The following is a 17,611-nucleotide window of genomic DNA, read 5'->3' on the forward strand; positions in this document are numbered from 1 at the left end:
TGGTTCAGACTCGATTATTTCCAGACCTCCACCATATAGCTGGAATATTGCTGAGTGCGGCGTAAAACTAAACTCATTCACTCCAGTTAATGCACTGGACTACATGTGTCAGTCTGCCATACTTGTTGGAAAAATGTCTTCTTGATATGGATATTGCTTGGGCCTGGATCAATGCAGACCCTGTTATCATATCATACAGATGAAAAAGACAGTTTTACATAACAAAGTTTATTTGATCATAAACCCACAAAATATATTTATTGTTAAACAAGCAGACACCAAAAGACGAATGATACAAAATCCAAAATGGCAGACAGGCAGTGACAGCAGACATAAACACAAACAAGATGAGCAAAACTTTTTCACTTTCATGTCTTAAACCAGGTATAATTTGTAGATGGAGAAAACAACATTATCAAAACTACTAAACCCAATTAGTAACAGAAAATACAATTTCAAACTGCAGCCATGATGCCTTATCTGGGGTGATTTGTGCTGCCTTTATGTGTATATTAGTATTGGAGGGTTTAACAAAGCCCAGTCATGGTTTCTTTCTGAAAACTATCCTTCATGGGTGCTTGTGGATTTGCCATAATGGATCATAAATGCAAGGTCTTGACAGTACAGTATTTTAATACTGGAGGCTAATGGTCAATGCATCACAGGGAAACATGGAGCCAGTGCAGGAGACGGCACAAATCGAGGTAAGGTACATGTTTTCTGTATAATAGAGTGAAGCTGAAAGAAACTACTTGACAAGGTTCCGACCAATGCTAATGTGCTAACATACTAGTATATATTTGTTGTACTCACTGCTCATAACAAAACAAAGAGTACAGCAGACAAATATAACACCATGTTCATGCTCCAGCCCGAAGCCTATTTTCAAATCCTCTAACCGGAACCAATTAGAAGGCTCCTGGAGAAACACTTCGGCCATCATTAGATCTCAATAATGAAGCTGAAGCATAAATTCCCAAAGAGTATTTATTACTGCACTGCACATATGTTCATAATGTACATCCTTAGGGTCTCAATATTCATCTTCTACGCTTTCATAAACAAACATTTCAGCTCAAAGGCACTACGCCCATCCATTACAAGTATGACCGCTCACACTGCACAAGTTCCATGGAGTATTTCAATTGTCAGTTTTTTGTTAGGAAATACAGTCAAACACTGTTGCTTAGAAGTTGAGGTTACCTACCGTATGTAAACTCAAGTTAGCTCAGGTTCAACAAAACCACAAAGTGATCATGTATGAGGATTATGCAGAGGCCAAGCTTCTACTCCGAGACCCCCGTATGTTAAATGCACCGAAGATGGACACAATGGTGTTAGCTTCTACACTGTATCATAAATCATTTCTCCAAACAATACAAACACAAATGTTTTGATTAGGTAAATGTAAGAATAAGTAATGGTAAGCAGTGATGGCACACACACATCTTGTACTAACTTTGTTACCAGAACCATTTCCAAGCTAACTCCTTTGTAATGGCATTCATCAGAAGCATTTACATTAAGCATATTTTACTGTGAGAATTCTCTCAAGAACTCTTGGATAATTTTCAAACATAATGAAACTAGGACTTCTGGGTCAAAACTATCTCTTGTGTGTAGAAAATAGTATCCAATCAGAACAATTGTAAGGTTACATGTGGAAGAAATTAAATCATCAAACTTTCCGTGGATACGTTTCATCAAAATTGATTCTTCTATTCACCATGATTGTCCACTTCAAGTATATCAGGCACATTAACATACTGATTAATTCCTCAGATCAACAACCTCTGCCATTTACACTGAAAAATATTCAACAATTGGAACCCAGACATTCAACAAATAACCAGTCTGTATAATTTTGAAGAAAATTAATGGTATCACAGGCGTCTAGGAAATCTATCTCCTATCTTGGTGTTTTATAACAAACACATAACAAAATAATGAACAGAATACATTCTTTGTGTTGTAGAGGTCACAATACAGCTGTTGTACCGAACCGAATACAATCACTGTGCTGATGATACAACCACTGCAGAAAACGTGATACAATCATCATGCTCTAGATGCTAATACAACGACTGTCCTGAAATTGTTTCCACTGCTGTCAGAAACCAACATGGAGACGAAAGGTGGGTCCACTGTACACAGCACCTAAACCCCAGATGATGCCTGAATGACAATACAAATTGAACAATCACAGCATGTACAACATCCCCATCGTAAATAATGGAGTCTGGACCAGACAATCCAGTGATCAATGCTTTGAGCAATGATTCATGACACCTAGGTACGAGGGCATACAGCCAACCTGACTAGCTGATGCATTAGGTCGCCATGGCCAACCAGTTGCTGGGAAGCAATTCAATGATAAGCAACATGATTAACTACAGTCAGTGCAAAAGCTGGTTTGTTCCTGCCAATACTAATAATAAGAGTCAGGGGTGGAAATAACCCATTGCCTGACGCCCCAGTCCGATATTTTTTTCTGTCGGGCAAGCAAATTTGTATGTCACACTGTACTGGTGTCCAGTTGACTTTCCAATGTTAATTATGTTGTTTATTTAAAAAATCAACAAGAAAATCAGCCAGTATAGTGGAAAAATTATCAGGGCAAGTTATTTTACATGTGCTACTTTACCCTAGTACATTAGCAATTTTAAAGTTATTTCCACCCCTGAGAGTATTTATATAGTGCCCACTTCCACCACACAAGGGAAATGCTCTAAGAGCTGACAAGTCAACTTAATCACTAGGCATCCTCAGATGTATTTAGGGTGAGTGAATTGGGGTTTATTGTAATTTGAACAGTATTTCAGTAAATCCACCAAGACCCACCTCTGTACAGCAAACTGACATGTCTGAGACATCCCTGACATGATTCAGGGGAGTACAAATGTAAAGACAGTACTGTAAACCAGTACAGTAAACCAGTATCAACAAACCAGGTTTTCTTGGCAACATTTACAAGTTGAATCTCTGAAATATGTGTATCTTGCAGAAAAAGCCTGAGAGAAAGAATAGGTTGACCACTAACACACAATTCACTGATTTAATTATGCATTAATACATAGCAAATATCATATAACATAATACCTAATACATTCTCCAAAACAAGTGTTTCCTCAAGAAGCCATTGTCTATGGAGACACTAAATCTTGAACAGCACCTCCATTATCATGTTTTAAGTATAATTAAGTAGCAGCATAAGATGTATAGCTATCAAGTACATCTTTGGTAGTAGGAATTTTTTTTTTAAATGTGTTTTTTTATAGAAATGCTGGAGAATACAGCACAAACGGTACTGACAATGTATTAGATAAGACAGAAAGATAGGAAGTATACAGAGCCAAACAAAAAGTGTGGTGATGTTTTCCCATCACTTCTCTTGTAGGTTACCTTTAAGCCATATATGAAAGTGTGAAGATCCTGCGACACCTACTTCCTACAAGCACACGGACTACTGAGCAGGTTTGCATGAATACATTATTGGAACATCACAAATGGAAAATTGATACACATTCAACATCAGCAGAGCATGGCTTCATTCAGAATTTCCTCACAATTGCACTACTAGTTTGTTTTATCACAGCAAAGACTATCTCAGTTTTGAACACGAATAACAGGGCCAGTATCACATCAATTTTCATCTGTAAGGTCTTTGAGTTGAAGATAGTTTTTCAGAACAACAGGAATTTCTAGCTGATTTGAACATGTTGTGACATTGTTGCCAAAATATTGGCGCAAATATCGTCGGCATATTTTGACAAGTCTTGAGGGCGTGGTTTTATGATAGTGAAGGAGGCTTCGGAATGCTTCTTCAGGGACCCCTTGCAATGCGTCTGTGAGGATCCAGTTCTCTGCGGACATGTCATACCCTGCTGCAATCAGCAACATGCCAACCTCGGGAAAATTACGATTAGCGGCGACCCACAGGGGCGTCTTGACCTGTTCGTAGATGTAGAGAACATCGTCTGACTGATGGTGTTGATTAATGCCTACACTTTCCACTTCCATATCTACATTCTTGCTCAGCAAAAGTTTAATAATGTCTTTATTACCACAGTAAGTTGCATTCCATAATGGGGTCACGTTGACTCGGTTTCTCACATTAGGATTGGCACCATTTCGGACTAGGATTCTAACGGCATTGACATCCGAGTTGTAGGATGCATAGTGTAGTGGAGTATCTTGATCCTTGTCTGAATTGTTGACATCACAACCGTGGGGTATCAGTATTTCGATAATCTCCGAATGGCGGCCATGAGCAGCAAGGGAGAGGGGGGTGTTCAGGTCAGCTGTCTTGGTATCACATGGAGCTCTTTGTTTCAACAGCAGGTTGACGGAGTTGACATGACCGTTCCAGGCGGCAATGTGAAGGGCTGTGTAGCCATGCCTGTTGGTGGCAGCAATGTCAGCACCATGCTTCAACAGCAATTCCAAGATCTGCCAGGAATCACTGTAAGCTGCAACTACCAGTGCTGGGAAACCATCTTCAGGAATGTGGTTTGGGTCGGCGCCACCAGTAAGTAGAAGATCCACTAACTCAGCCTCCTCTGTAAGATAAAATGGTTCACATTTTGATGAAGATCAAGAGCACAATTCAGGAGTTGAGTGTTAAGTCTACCAGGTGTTAGGAATGACAAGTCGTTATGGATGATCAATTTTTTTATTGGGAATAGCTACGTTTCGGTATCGATACTTATACCATTTTCAGGCATGCACAATAATGAAATTGATTATCCATAAAGACTTGTCATTCCTATTGCTTACAACTTCTAGAATGCCTCTCAAATGGTTCTACAAGATGTTGATAACAAAAAGTACAAAACAAGAATACTGTTTATGGAAACAATAGTATGACTGAGTTTGTTTAATGTTGCACTCAGTAATATTATAGATACATCCTCTAGGCCTGTAAATAACTGTGGCATGACCAGACAATCCAGTGATTGACGTCATGAGCAACAAGCCCTGCCATTTGGGTACACTATCAATCACATCACTGAGCCAGTTCTGGTTCTGACCCGGCACATGTTCCACATGGGAAACAGTCTAATATGAAATGAAATGAAGTACGCATTTACAACCATATGTTACAAAAAATATTACTCAAAAATAACATAGGAGCATTTTATGCAAATCAAATTAGGATAATTGAAACCATGAAACTAATGATTAGTTAGAATTCTACCTACCTCTATACACGGCAAACTGTAGAGCTGTGTCCCCACGTGCATCCTTCACATCCACACTGGCCTTCAGCTTCAGCAGGAGCTTGGCAATGTCCACAAAACCCAGCCGACACGCATGCATGAGAGCGGTAGTCCCCTCGGACATCCATGGCATCCGGCCTTGCTCCTGCCTTCATCAGTGCTTCCACATAGTCAACATTTTCCATCCTTGTAGCAACAATGAGGGCACTCTCGCCACGGAAGTTGGTAGTATTGACATCGATGGCATCAGACTGCACCAGCATGTCAAAGATCTCCTTCTTCTTGTCCAGCATGGCTTCTATGAGAGGAGAGTGCTGCTCCATCTTGGACCGGATGTTGATGTTGACGCCCTGAGCCAGCAAGTACTGGGCGATGTGGATGTGGTTCTTCATGACAGCCAGGAAGAGAGGAGTGTAGTGGAGCACAGGGGTCACGTAGTTAAAGGCGCACTCTTGTTCCTGCAGGAACATCAGCATCTTCAGGTTGCCCATCACACTGGCCACGTGGGCGAGGGTCTTGCCACACCTCCTCGGCATGGGATGCTCGCTGTTCTGCAGACAGGAACATTTCCCTGTCTTGATCCACTCTAATGGACGGGACAAGCGGTCTGTGGTGGTGTCCTCAATCCTGAGTGGGTGGCTCTCAAATGTCCGCACACAGTTACATCCAGGCCGACAATCTGATTACAGATACAATAGAGTCAATTAGAAATTGATGCAATAAAGTCGATAGTGACAAATACAATAAAGTCAGTTCATAAAAGATTCAATGGCATCAGTTCAAAACAGACCATAACAGTCAATTTTAAACAGTTTCAATAAAATCATTTCATAACAGATATAATTGAATCAGTTCATAACAAACAGCAGTATTCCAGCTATTTCATGGTGGCCAGTATCAAACAAGTCTGCACCAGACAATCCTGTGATTGATATTGTAGGCACATGTCTGATGCCATTCACGATGACACCATTTAGGCCTAGCAGTTGCTAGAGACTAATACTAACCTGATTCCTATGGGGGAATCCATACTATAAACACTGACCTATGAAAAGGACCTGGTCCAACAAACACTTGTTTTCTGCCAGAAATGCGTAATCTTCTGGGCCGCCTCGCACGACACTTTCGTAAATGTCTGCTTGCAGTCTGCGAGTCTCTGCAACAACAACCACACCAACTGCTGTAGCACCGACTACTCTCGACCTAGACTCTCTCCTACAACCACTTTATATCATGTTGTTTTCTCTTCCTCTTATAAATTGTTTTCGGATATATGAAAGAGTCCTTCATTTTCATATATTATATTGCAAACAGTTTTAAGATCTAATACTTGAATTATGCTTGCACATAATTTAATGAATATTGTTAATTAATTTCACAGATACACATCTATCACATGTATTATGAAGATTGCTAGTATTGAGAATAAAGATAAATAATAAAAAACCTGCAATTAACATGGTTAATGGTCAGTCGGTTACATATACATAATGAGAATTCATTTAACATAAGCCTTGGCAATTGTCTTCCAGGAGAAGGGTTAGGTCCCTCCATACAATGATACACACTCACTCAAAATAACTAGCACGTGTTGAATCGTTGGTACAGACGAGGTTTGGACATTCTGTTGAGAAAATAGCAAGGTAAGAAACAGGGGCGTAGACTGCTTGGTCTCTGTTCCACAAACCAATCTTAGCGTTAAGATGATCGTAACTCCAGCAATTTGACATAGACTTATGATGATCATAGTGCCAAGATGGCTCTGTGGAAAGAATCCAGATCCAAGACATTCTGATAAGGTAACCCAGGTATGTATTTTCACTAGCTCAAGTATAAAACTTGTAACATTATATAGAAATTCAGTCCATAACTTTAACATTTTAAACTACTTTTGATCAATTTCTATTAATTAACATTACCGATCCTAACCAACTATCAGTTTGATCATATGAAATTTATATTTTATGCCATCAACTTTGAAAACATTAATAAATTTGTATTAACAGTTTCTGAATTATTGAAAAACAAAAAAGAGCTAGGTATCTTACAACCTTCAAGGTCATGAAAGCTTTAAATTTATCAGTTCTTTATCTCAGACCAAGACTTTCAATGAAGAGGTATAAATTAAACAGAGCAGTTAGGCTCTGAAACTTCACATGTTTTCATTAAAAAATGAATATTTGAATATACCGATGTGACAGGCCATACCTTGTTTATGGTGATTATTGGTGAAATAATTGAAATAGCCAAACTACTCAAAACATTTAACTCAAGCATGTTAATAAGGTCAACCCAGTTTACATGGTTTAACATCAAGTTTAACTCCTAATTAACGTTTTCCCATAACAATTAAATATTAACTGTTACCATGGTTACACATGTCATAAAATAACGATATACCTCTCGTATATATCTGGTACCACTTACCAACACTTACAATTTGAATATAAATTTGAAATTTCATCTAATTCTAAATAGACATACAAAGGGAGACAGAACTGTTACAGATGCAGTTCACTTCACTGACATACCCTCCAATACCACAGAGGCAGGGTTGGTTTAACTTATAATCCAAATCATCACCTAAAACTAGCCACAAAACACAAACAACAAATTTGAACAGCAATTAAAGAGATTTACCTTCTGATACAACCAGAGTATCTATTTTTCGGTCATCTTCCACAAAGTTCTGAAAGGAATAATAGTAAACATAGAAATAAAATGGCATGACAAGTACACAGGCACATAAACAGTTTTACAGTCATAACTGTTAAGGATAAAATTAATTTGGTTTTTACCGGTAAACTGATCCGGGCTTTGTTTTTGTTGCTGCCGGTAAGGATCCGGATTTTAAGTGGTCCCGGCCGGTAGTTTTGATCCGGGCGACTGAGGTCGACTAAAGCACATGGCTGGTGTCACTGCGGTGATTCATTTTTGTAGAGGGACAAGGGGCCAAGAAAATTTGTAAGTACTGTAGTTGATGATTATTATTTATATTGATGAACATTGTTGATAGGGTCACAAAGCGTGTTAAGTTTGATGAATTTATATGAGTTTGGAATAATTTCAGTGTTGTCATGTGAGACACGTGTTTTCGCGTTTCATATTTTCGTTATATTTACAGATACATTGCATTTATCTGAGTAGTCAAGATATTGATTTAGCATTGGAAATTGTTCAGCTGTATTTTAATAATTGTTTGTTTTATTTATACAGTTTGAACCGTATCAAGTTCAATTCTACCTACGCTGCGGCGTAAAGAGTCTTGTAAAGAGTCTGCGGACAATAATCCAATAAACGTACGTGTTCAAGATAAAGGCCCGACTATGTTTTAACCTCTGCAATAATAACATGCGAGTGAGGAAAGCCCAAAGATGGTCTTAGACATATATCACTATGGTGCAACCCATGATCAATGGGTATCTTTCTGACAAACCTAGAGGGTGAACCAGGAACCAAACCCAGGTGACTGACACGCCCAAAGGTCAAAACTTGACACAGTAACCTGTGACATCTCAGACAACTGGGCCACCCAAGCATCCACATGGATTTGTGAAGTGAAAAACTGTCACATGTCGTCAAACACTGATCATTCCTCTCTGCCACATTCAATGTCAACATATAATTGAGTATATATATTACGTACAGGCAACATTAATACTGTCACATGTCGTCTAACACTGATCATTCCTCTCTGCCACATTCAATGTCAACATATAATTGAGTATATATATTACGTACAGGCAACATTAATACTGTCACATGTCGTCTAACACTGATCATTCCTCTCTGCCACATTCAATGTCAACATATAATTGAGTATATATATATTACGTACAGGCAACAATTATTCACCTACTCAGAAGCTGATGACCCCCAAAATACAGACATTAAGAACAGATTTAATCCTAATCCTTTAATCCTAACATTCACAAAATACTTGCAATCTTCTTAGGTTTTTGAATGAATCAATGTTGTTTTACACCATATTTTGCAATATTCCAGCTCCATCTGACCTTGGCTGGGCAAATAGTCAATACCATGAGCAAATAGTCATAGCTTTGAAATACAAGGTCACCCAATCAGCCAAGCCACATTTGTGGCCACTTGATCCTCAATTCAGCTGGCTGTAACCTACTAGAACAACACATACCATATAGTATCTATGGTAATCAGAAAGTCCTTTACCTCAAGCCTTGACTGGAGGTATCTGGCAGACATGCCAAAACGTTGGAGCATAACTGCCAAACCTGCGTCGTCATCCGAATCCGAGTCCAGGAAGTCAGGATCCATTATATTAGGACTGCATTGGAAGACGTTATGATGGACTGGATTGATAACCTGAACAATACAAGCAATAATATAAACATCTGCTATGTCCATTGGCCACGATTTAAAATATTCTCATCAATATACAACAAAATGAACATGAATTACCACTTTCTTTGTGTTGAACTTTTATTCTAAGGTAACTGAGGTAATTGATATTTAATTCCAGTGAAACTATGCACTGGTGGTTTTGTCAAGTCTATCAGTGATGGAAACTAACAAAGAACTTAATAGAGAAATATACAGCAATATCCCCATATGTTAGAAAATCTACACGCCGTTACTGTATCTCGAACATTAACACAATTGATCTGGGATAGTTTCCTTCCAGAATTTAAGATCTCTTGTTCAACAATACATCCTTAGTTACGGTCAGTGTAAAATCTCCAAAATCATCCACATTGTATAAACTAAGGCTGTAACGATTCACTCGCATATTCGGTGAATCGAACCGTAGCCCTTCATGAATTCAATTCGTTATTCGTGGTCACCAGAACCAAATATTAACAAATAATTTTTAAAAATTTAAGGGACCATGTTTTCTTAAATCCTTATGTCCTTTTCCAAAGTGAGATATGCAAGAATGGCACATGTACTAGCATTGCAGTAGTGCAAGTCATGTTAGTTTGGCAAGATTGCACATGGTACTATCGACTATAACTATTACATACCAAATTTGATTGTTATGAGATGACTGGTTATTGCATATTGTACATCAATCACTTAACTACAATATTGTATTCATTACCCAATGATACGTATCATATTCGCCACATAGTGTATTCGTTGCAGCCCTAGTATAAACCCAAATACCCGCCATGTATACATGTCTCCTTGTGCAGATGTTATGTATCATTTGTTTGATAACGGTGCTAGGATCTCCACCGAAACGTCGCATCTACTGCAACAAAGAAGTTGTCTATCCATATAAAGTATTCCTCTTCATCATACCAGCTTCTAAATGCCACTTAAGGAAGTTAATATCTCCAAGAAGGGAATAATCTAGATTTCTGTGAGAAATTAATATTTCCAATACCTGACCATTTTCATAAGTACTAAATGAGTGAGTTTCAACTGATGCTGCATCTAGTACATATACAACTTATTGTGAAGAAATTGGTTATACATGTAACAGCAATTATACCCATCTTATACAACTTATTGTGAAGAAATTGGTTATACATGTAACAGCAATTACAGTCCGTTTGAGTCAGAAACGGACCGATGAATTGCAAATTTTATCATTGTACAAAATTGCCACATAACTATAAATAGTACACATGTTTATCATTTACTAATACCCAACAGCTTTCTCATATTTGAAAAGTTTCCGGACTCCACCAAAAAAGTTGTTTCAGAAACTATCATCATTGAAAACACAAAAGTTGTTATCTGTCGCGGCGGGGTGAAACCGCAGAAACGGTACAGCCACTATCTCGTCGTGCACGGGATACACATGCCTGATGAAACATGAAGTTGAATGCTGACGTGAAACAGTTGATGATTAAAGTGTACGATTTTTTCCGTGCTGCAGCCGAAAGGGGCAAACCATTTTATGCCATTAATAAATTCCGTAAGCGGGCAGCAAAAGCTTTAGGAGTATCAGCAAGGGTACTGACAAATGTTCTGGAACACAAACATTGTGAGGGTGATGCGAAGCAGGTAGGGGTCGTGTCAAAATAACACGAACTAAAACATTTGGACAACTTTCAAAAGAACCTTTTAAGGCAGTCTATCAACAAGCTCTATTCTGAAAACAAATACATGTCGCTGACAATGATAAAAAAGCATTTGAAGCAAGAACACAACCTCAGAGTATCAAAGTACACACTCTGGCGACTCTTACACTCTTTCGGGTATCATTATAAGAAAATTTCGGGGGAGAATAGGTCAGTACTCTGTGAACGCCCTGATATCGTTCGCTTGAGAAATAATTTGCTCAGGGTTATAAAGAAGAAACGCGAGGAAGGGTTCGAGCCAGTGTACTTGGACGAGACCTGGGTCAATGCCTCGCACACTGCCAGTAGGGCTTCCACGGGTACTCGAGTACTCGAGTACGAGTCGGGTTTAGCTGGACTCGAGTCCATTTTCAAGGACTCGAGGACTCGAAAAGGGGAGATAACTCGAATTATTTGACGTTGACAGACTGTCTGTCATGTGCTCAGCACGAGCGGCCATTAACGTCTAATATCAAGATAAGATGTAACTTTATTATCCCGGAGGAAATTCTTATACTTCCAAACTGTCTCAAAATGAATATATACACAGTTCACAAAAATATTCAAAATAATTACATGCTCAAAACGAATGCTATTTACAAATAAAACTGACATGATATAATTCAATTAACCACATAGGTAAAGAGGCTGAATAATTCTAGTTCTAATCACATGATGGTGATTCAAAATATTTGTTGCATTCACGAATACTTGATGGTATGAAAGACTATCGAGCTCTGTTTGTTTTGAGGGAAGGTAATCGACAGCAGCGTCCAGAAGGAAGTAGTTCAAAATGTTGAGATCAAATATATCAACTATCAAATCTCATTTTAGCTGCCTTTTTGACAATCTGGCGCTCATAGATAAAGGGAATATACTCGAAAGACACTCCAGAATTTTGCAAGCAGTATTAACAATTTTGAAAAGTTTGTTTTTGTTGCGATGAGACAGATCCCCAAACCAACATAGAAAATTGTAGGTCAACACACTTTGAATAAAGGTTTGATAAAAAACTGTAAGTACGGTTTTGTCAATGCCTTGACGATAATAATGTTCAGAATCAGAAATTAGGCCAGTAACAGTGGCGTCATCTGCAAATTTCACAGTAAACAAGTCATATATTGACAAGTAACAGTCACTGGTATACAAAACGAAGAGTACGGATGAAGGAACACAGCCATGTGGAACTCCAGTAGAGGTTGAGAGAAAAGAAGATTGATAGCCATTGACACTGACATACTGAGTTCTATGTACCCTGAATTCTTTAAGCCATCTGATAATGTTTTCATTAACACCTAGATTAAATCGTTTACTCCTCACACGGTGTGGCTGTATTGTATTAGTTGTTACAAGTCTGCAGATGAGAGTAAATATTATACATCGTTTTAGATTTCACTTCTTAAAATGATTAGGCAACTATCTTGACGATTGATAGACGTAGAGAAAGGTAAAAAATCAAATGTATGGGCGTATCTTGATCTGGATAGTGAAAAGAGCAAAATAACCAAATGCCGCCTGTGCGGTATAACACTGCGTTTTGCAGGCAGTACAAGAAGTACGAAGAAAAAAACATTTGTCAAGTAAACATCCAAATACTGATTCTGACCAATAGGAAATGTTAGTCACATGAAGATATGAAGTCGGAAAGAAGTAAGTGTTCACTTGTGTGATCGGAACACGTCATGCAATTTACGCTATCGTTTGCTTGAAAGGTATGACTTTCGAGTACTCGGGTCCGAGTCGAGTCTCACCCCTCGAGTACTCAAGTCCTAAAAAATGGACTCGTTGAAGCCCTAACTGCCAGCAGTCAGTGGGTACCCGATGGGGGTGATAAGGGGTCACGTAGAAAGCTGCCTCTAGGGAAAGGAGAGAGACTAATCATTCTCCATGCTGGTTGCTCCAGCAAAGGCTTTCTCCCAGGCTGCGACTTGGTATTCAGGGCAAAGTCCACAGATAACAGAGAACTACCATTCCAAGATGAATGGTGCGGTTTTCCTCGATTGGGTTAAAAACAAGTTGGTACCAGCTCTACCAGAGAAGTGTTTTATCGTAATGGACAATGTCCCATACCACAGCGTGCAGGACCCCGACAATAAAGCCCCGACATCGAACAGTCGAAAAGGTGATATGATATCATGGCTCGACAAATTTCAGATCGCACGGCCTTCAAATGCAACGAAGCCTCAGCTATATGAGATCATAAAAACCCACAAAGGTGAACCTTTCTACAAAGTAAGAGTCACGATTTTCTGCGACTTCCACCCTATCACTGTGACCTTAACCCCATTGAAATGATATGGGGTATTGTCAAAGGAGATGTTACCAGACCAAACACAACTTTTAGATTACGTGACGTAGAGGTTTTGGTTAAGGAAGCCCTTAACAAAATCACGACTGAAACTTGGCAAAACTGTGTCAACAAGGTAGCTAACGTCATTGAACAAGGTTACTGGTCTCGGGATGGTTTACAACAGGCAACTGTGGCACCACTTGTCATCACTTTAAGTCGTGACTATGACTACGACTGACGAGGAACCGACAGGTCTCCCGGAATAGATTTTGAGATGTCCCCCCCATGACTGGCTGTTCTGTTTCTGCGGTTTCACCCCGCCGTGACAGATAACAACTTTTGCGTTTTCAATGATGATAGTTTCTTAAACAACTTTTTAAGGTGAAGTCCGGAAAATTTTCAAATATGAGAAAGCTGTTGGGTATTAGTAAATGATAAACGTGTGTACTACATGTATTTATATTTATGTGGCAATTTTGTACAATGATAAAATTTGCAATTCATCGGTCCGTTTCTGACTCAAACGGACTGTACATGTATATCCATCTAAACTTTGGGTATAGGAAAGCAATTCAGTGAATCAGAGGATGTGTGAACATATCTCAAAGTAATCCAATCAACATTGAGTTATAACAAGTAATGATCACAGTGTTTTTACAACCTAAACCATAATGACAATGTACACTCACACATCCGCCTCCTTCTTGCCCTGGTATCTATGTGTGATAACAAGCCTGTGCTAATAATAGCATCACACTCAAGTCCACAAACACCTATTGATCATGTAGATTGAGTGACCTCATTAATTATCAATACCACTGGATTAATTAGTTGATAACAGAGAACATTAATGAACTGAACGGACTAGAAAACATACAAATGTGAGGATTAGTAATAGCTAAGCCTATTTGAATGTTACTACTTACTCCAAGACTAAGACAGTGATCAGAAACCCAGAATGCTGTTTTTTAAGGAAATGCAGTTCTTTAATAATTCATATTCTCAACACATGTTATTGATTGAAGTAGGATACACCAGTTAATAAGAACATGTTCCGATGTAGCATGGTCAGCTGTTGGTCATTCCCTTTGTTTTAATCTCAGATGTATGTTTTTTTCTGTTCTTATAACATCCTATCAGGATGAGTATGCAGCAACTGTGACCACAGGGGTGGAAATAACTTTAAAATTGCTAATGTACTCCGGTACAGTGGCAGATGTGAAATCACTTGCCCTGATAATTTTTCCTCTATACCGACCGTTTTCTTGTTGGATATTTTAAATATACAACATAATTAACATTGGAAAATCAACTGGACGCCGGTACAGTGTGATATACGAATTTGCTTGCCCGACAGAAATAAACACTGGACTCGGACGTCGGGCAATGGGTTATTTCCATCCCTGGACCAGTATTTCAGCTATACCGTGGCATTCAATGCTGATGTGGGAGGTTTTAGATCTTTATCACTTTGTGAAATCCATAGCATTGGTATAACAAAAAGAAAATCATAAACAGGCAAATCTGGGATGAAAACCTGAAATCATGCTGTTTGTTCAAACTTTCTAACAGACACAGACATTTCTGGCAGTCTTCACATCGCATTTGCTCTGTTGCCCATTTCCAAGGGATTCAACTGGACTCATGTGATACAAACTTGCTCCCCTAAAAATAGTCATACACTGACAGGGTAACTGCAGTTACATCTAATGCAATGATCACTGAAAACAAATATTGGCATGTAAAATGTAGAAAGCAGAAATACTTTAACAGTCCATTCTTTCGAGGTATATAGACTCACTCTGCACATATCATCCAATACCAAAGGTGAGTATGGGGTGAATTTACAGGGAAGTGTTTAGACTGTTGTGGATTTACCATGCACATGACTGAAACTGAAATTAGTCATAGTGTCCTTGTAGTAGTCTGTTCAAATTAGATCATAAACATGTCAACAAATTAAAACAATATTTAAAAGACATCAACTGAGTAAAGCTTTGTCAGATGGTTGGTAAAATATTTTTAAAATTGAAGACATAACTTACCAGGGCACTTGTCATGTCTTGCCTAGTGGTGGAATGCAGTGACACTTATCCAAAAGAACTGTATATCGCCTTTAATAAGTGGGCTAGCAAATACCGTCCTTGTCAGCTGCCAATAAAATGACTTCTGAATAATCAAACAATTTATACTTACTGGCAAGACCACCTGATAAAAATCTTGTTCCAACCAGAATGATAAGTGTTGGAACACCTAGTTTATTCCAGCTGTCCCCAGAACTGCGACTATCTGGACCTTATCTAATGTGCTGGCCGTCACATAACCAAACTTGTCAAGGTCCGTGGGTTGTTTGTTTACAGCAACGATGAGTGGGCTTGGTCTATGAGGCCAGCATTACATGTTTCTGGATTGACACGGATGCTTTCTACATCATCCGGGTGAAAATTTTACATCGACAAACGTATACTTACCTTTGACTTGGTGTTAAGTGGGGCTTGTGCAATTTATTACGACAGTCTCTAATCACTGCTTCGCGAACATAAGTGACAGGTAGGCCTACTTCCTATTTGTTGGACATGTACGCATGCGCAATCGGGACAAGTCGATTCAATGGGAACATACTCGTGTCACTTTCTCTCCCAACGAACAAACTGTTGACGAGATGGAACATATTGTTCGAAGAAATAACAAATTGTTTTATTCACGAAAGATCTTACTATGATCATGCTGAACCCATCTTCTGTCCTTGATAGAAACTATATTATGTAGAAAATAAAATAATCACAGAGACACTCACATCTATCACCGTTGTCTGCCTTATGTATAGCCTACTTAATTCAGAGACCATATAATATTATATGGTCTCTGCTTAATTGTAGCTGACTGGGTAAAACACCTTTCTCAAAACGTAGATGAGTCTGAGTATATTTCCTTGCTATTTACTTTATGTACTTTCTTAATTGTCTATCAAACATCCTATATATGTAGTGCATTTTTTATTTAAAATAGAGACCATATACCGGTATATGGTCTGTTTAAAACAATTCTATTTAGTGTTACAAATAAACATATCAATAACACCATGTAATACGTATGTATAATGTAACACTTATGTGATAAGATCGTAAAATCAATATCCTGAAGGTTGTTCATTTTACACGTGTAAAGGGGGATGTTTAGGCACGTGGGGTGGGATAGAGACTTAAGGCTAAAAGACACGACACTCACACCCTACCCCCACTGTTTATAATCACGTGTTATGTGTGTGGCGTTTATAATATATATACGCTAAACCTAAACCCATATTAATCGGATAAAACGACTGGTAATTCTGCTAACCCCAGGGATTTATTTTAGGCAAAATTATGAAATTACACATTTTTTGACTAACTCAGTTCCGAAATTGGGTTTCGCAATGCCACACAAATACGGTTACTAATCTGATAAGAGCCAGACCTATGTGCCCAGTGCGTGGCGCACCTACTGCTACCGTTATGCCGTGTAGATCAAAACAAGCTGTGTAACTTACTGATCGACATATGGCCACCTCCTTGGTCTAAAGAGCCCGCCTAGACAGCGAAGGTCGTGGTTCGAATCCCGGAGCCTCTGGCTCTGACATACCATATATCCCAGATCAACACTGATACCCAACCAAGACACAGTAAACTGACTGAGAGTCGCCATTGTTTTACCCCCTTAATTAATGCCAAGCTCAAGACAAGTAGCAACCGTTCCAGTACCATCGGGTATCGTCTTTTGGTGTCACGGGATCGAACCCCAGCCCTTCTCTGGCAGACGCTTTACCCAGTGCGGCACATTAGGGTATATATATATATAAGAGCGAGTAGTTGGCATTGGTTTACAGTATTTCAGTTACACTACGACAACTCTTAGTTGTCGGTATCGGGTTGTTTGGGGTTTAAATCCCGGACTACGATCATTGCACTGTTAGTCTTCTATCCGTTCTCATGGAATACACCGGGCTGTGAACCTTAATACTTGTGTGTCTTTGGGATAACTACAGAAATACTGTTTGCATTTACTATCGATCTTTA

The 17,611-nt window shown here is 38.8% G+C and overlaps 1 protein-coding gene across 3 annotated transcripts; it reads right to left on the reverse strand.

Annotated features, from left to right (window-relative positions):
- Positions 1 to 212: 212 nt before the first annotated feature.
- LOC124287364 (ankyrin repeat and protein kinase domain-containing protein 1-like) lies at positions 213 to 16,123 on the reverse strand. Of its 3 annotated transcripts, XM_046723872.1 has the most exons (7): positions 16,028 to 16,116; positions 15,602 to 15,707; positions 9,408 to 9,560; positions 7,860 to 7,908; positions 6,265 to 6,375; positions 5,202 to 5,898; positions 4,431 to 4,559 (listed from the first exon to the last, which is right to left on the reverse strand). In XM_046723872.1, exons 2-6 carry the CDS (start codon positions 15,614 to 15,616, stop codon positions 5,204 to 5,206), a joined length of 1,023 nt encoding a protein of 340 aa, XP_046579828.1. In that variant the 5' UTR covers positions 15,617 to 15,707; positions 16,028 to 16,116; the 3' UTR covers positions 4,431 to 4,559; positions 5,202 to 5,203. The 3 variants fall into 3 exon arrangements, with proteins under 3 accessions (XP_046579827.1, XP_046579828.1, XP_046579829.1); XM_046723873.1 differs by lacking the exon at positions 15,602 to 15,707 and having other exon boundaries at positions 16,028 to 16,123; XM_046723871.1 differs by lacking the exons at positions 6,265 to 6,375; positions 7,860 to 7,908; positions 9,408 to 9,560; positions 15,602 to 15,707; positions 16,028 to 16,116 and having other exon boundaries at positions 213 to 4,559; positions 5,202 to 5,478.
- Between the last annotated feature and the right edge of the window lie 1,488 nt (positions 16,124 to 17,611).

Source organism: Haliotis rubra, unplaced genomic scaffold (genome assembly GCF_003918875.1).
Source record: "Haliotis rubra isolate DU_JTF1 unplaced genomic scaffold, ASM391887v1 Scf40, whole genome shotgun sequence".
Classification (NCBI taxonomy): Eukaryota; Metazoa; Mollusca; class Gastropoda; order Lepetellida; family Haliotidae; genus Haliotis; species Haliotis rubra.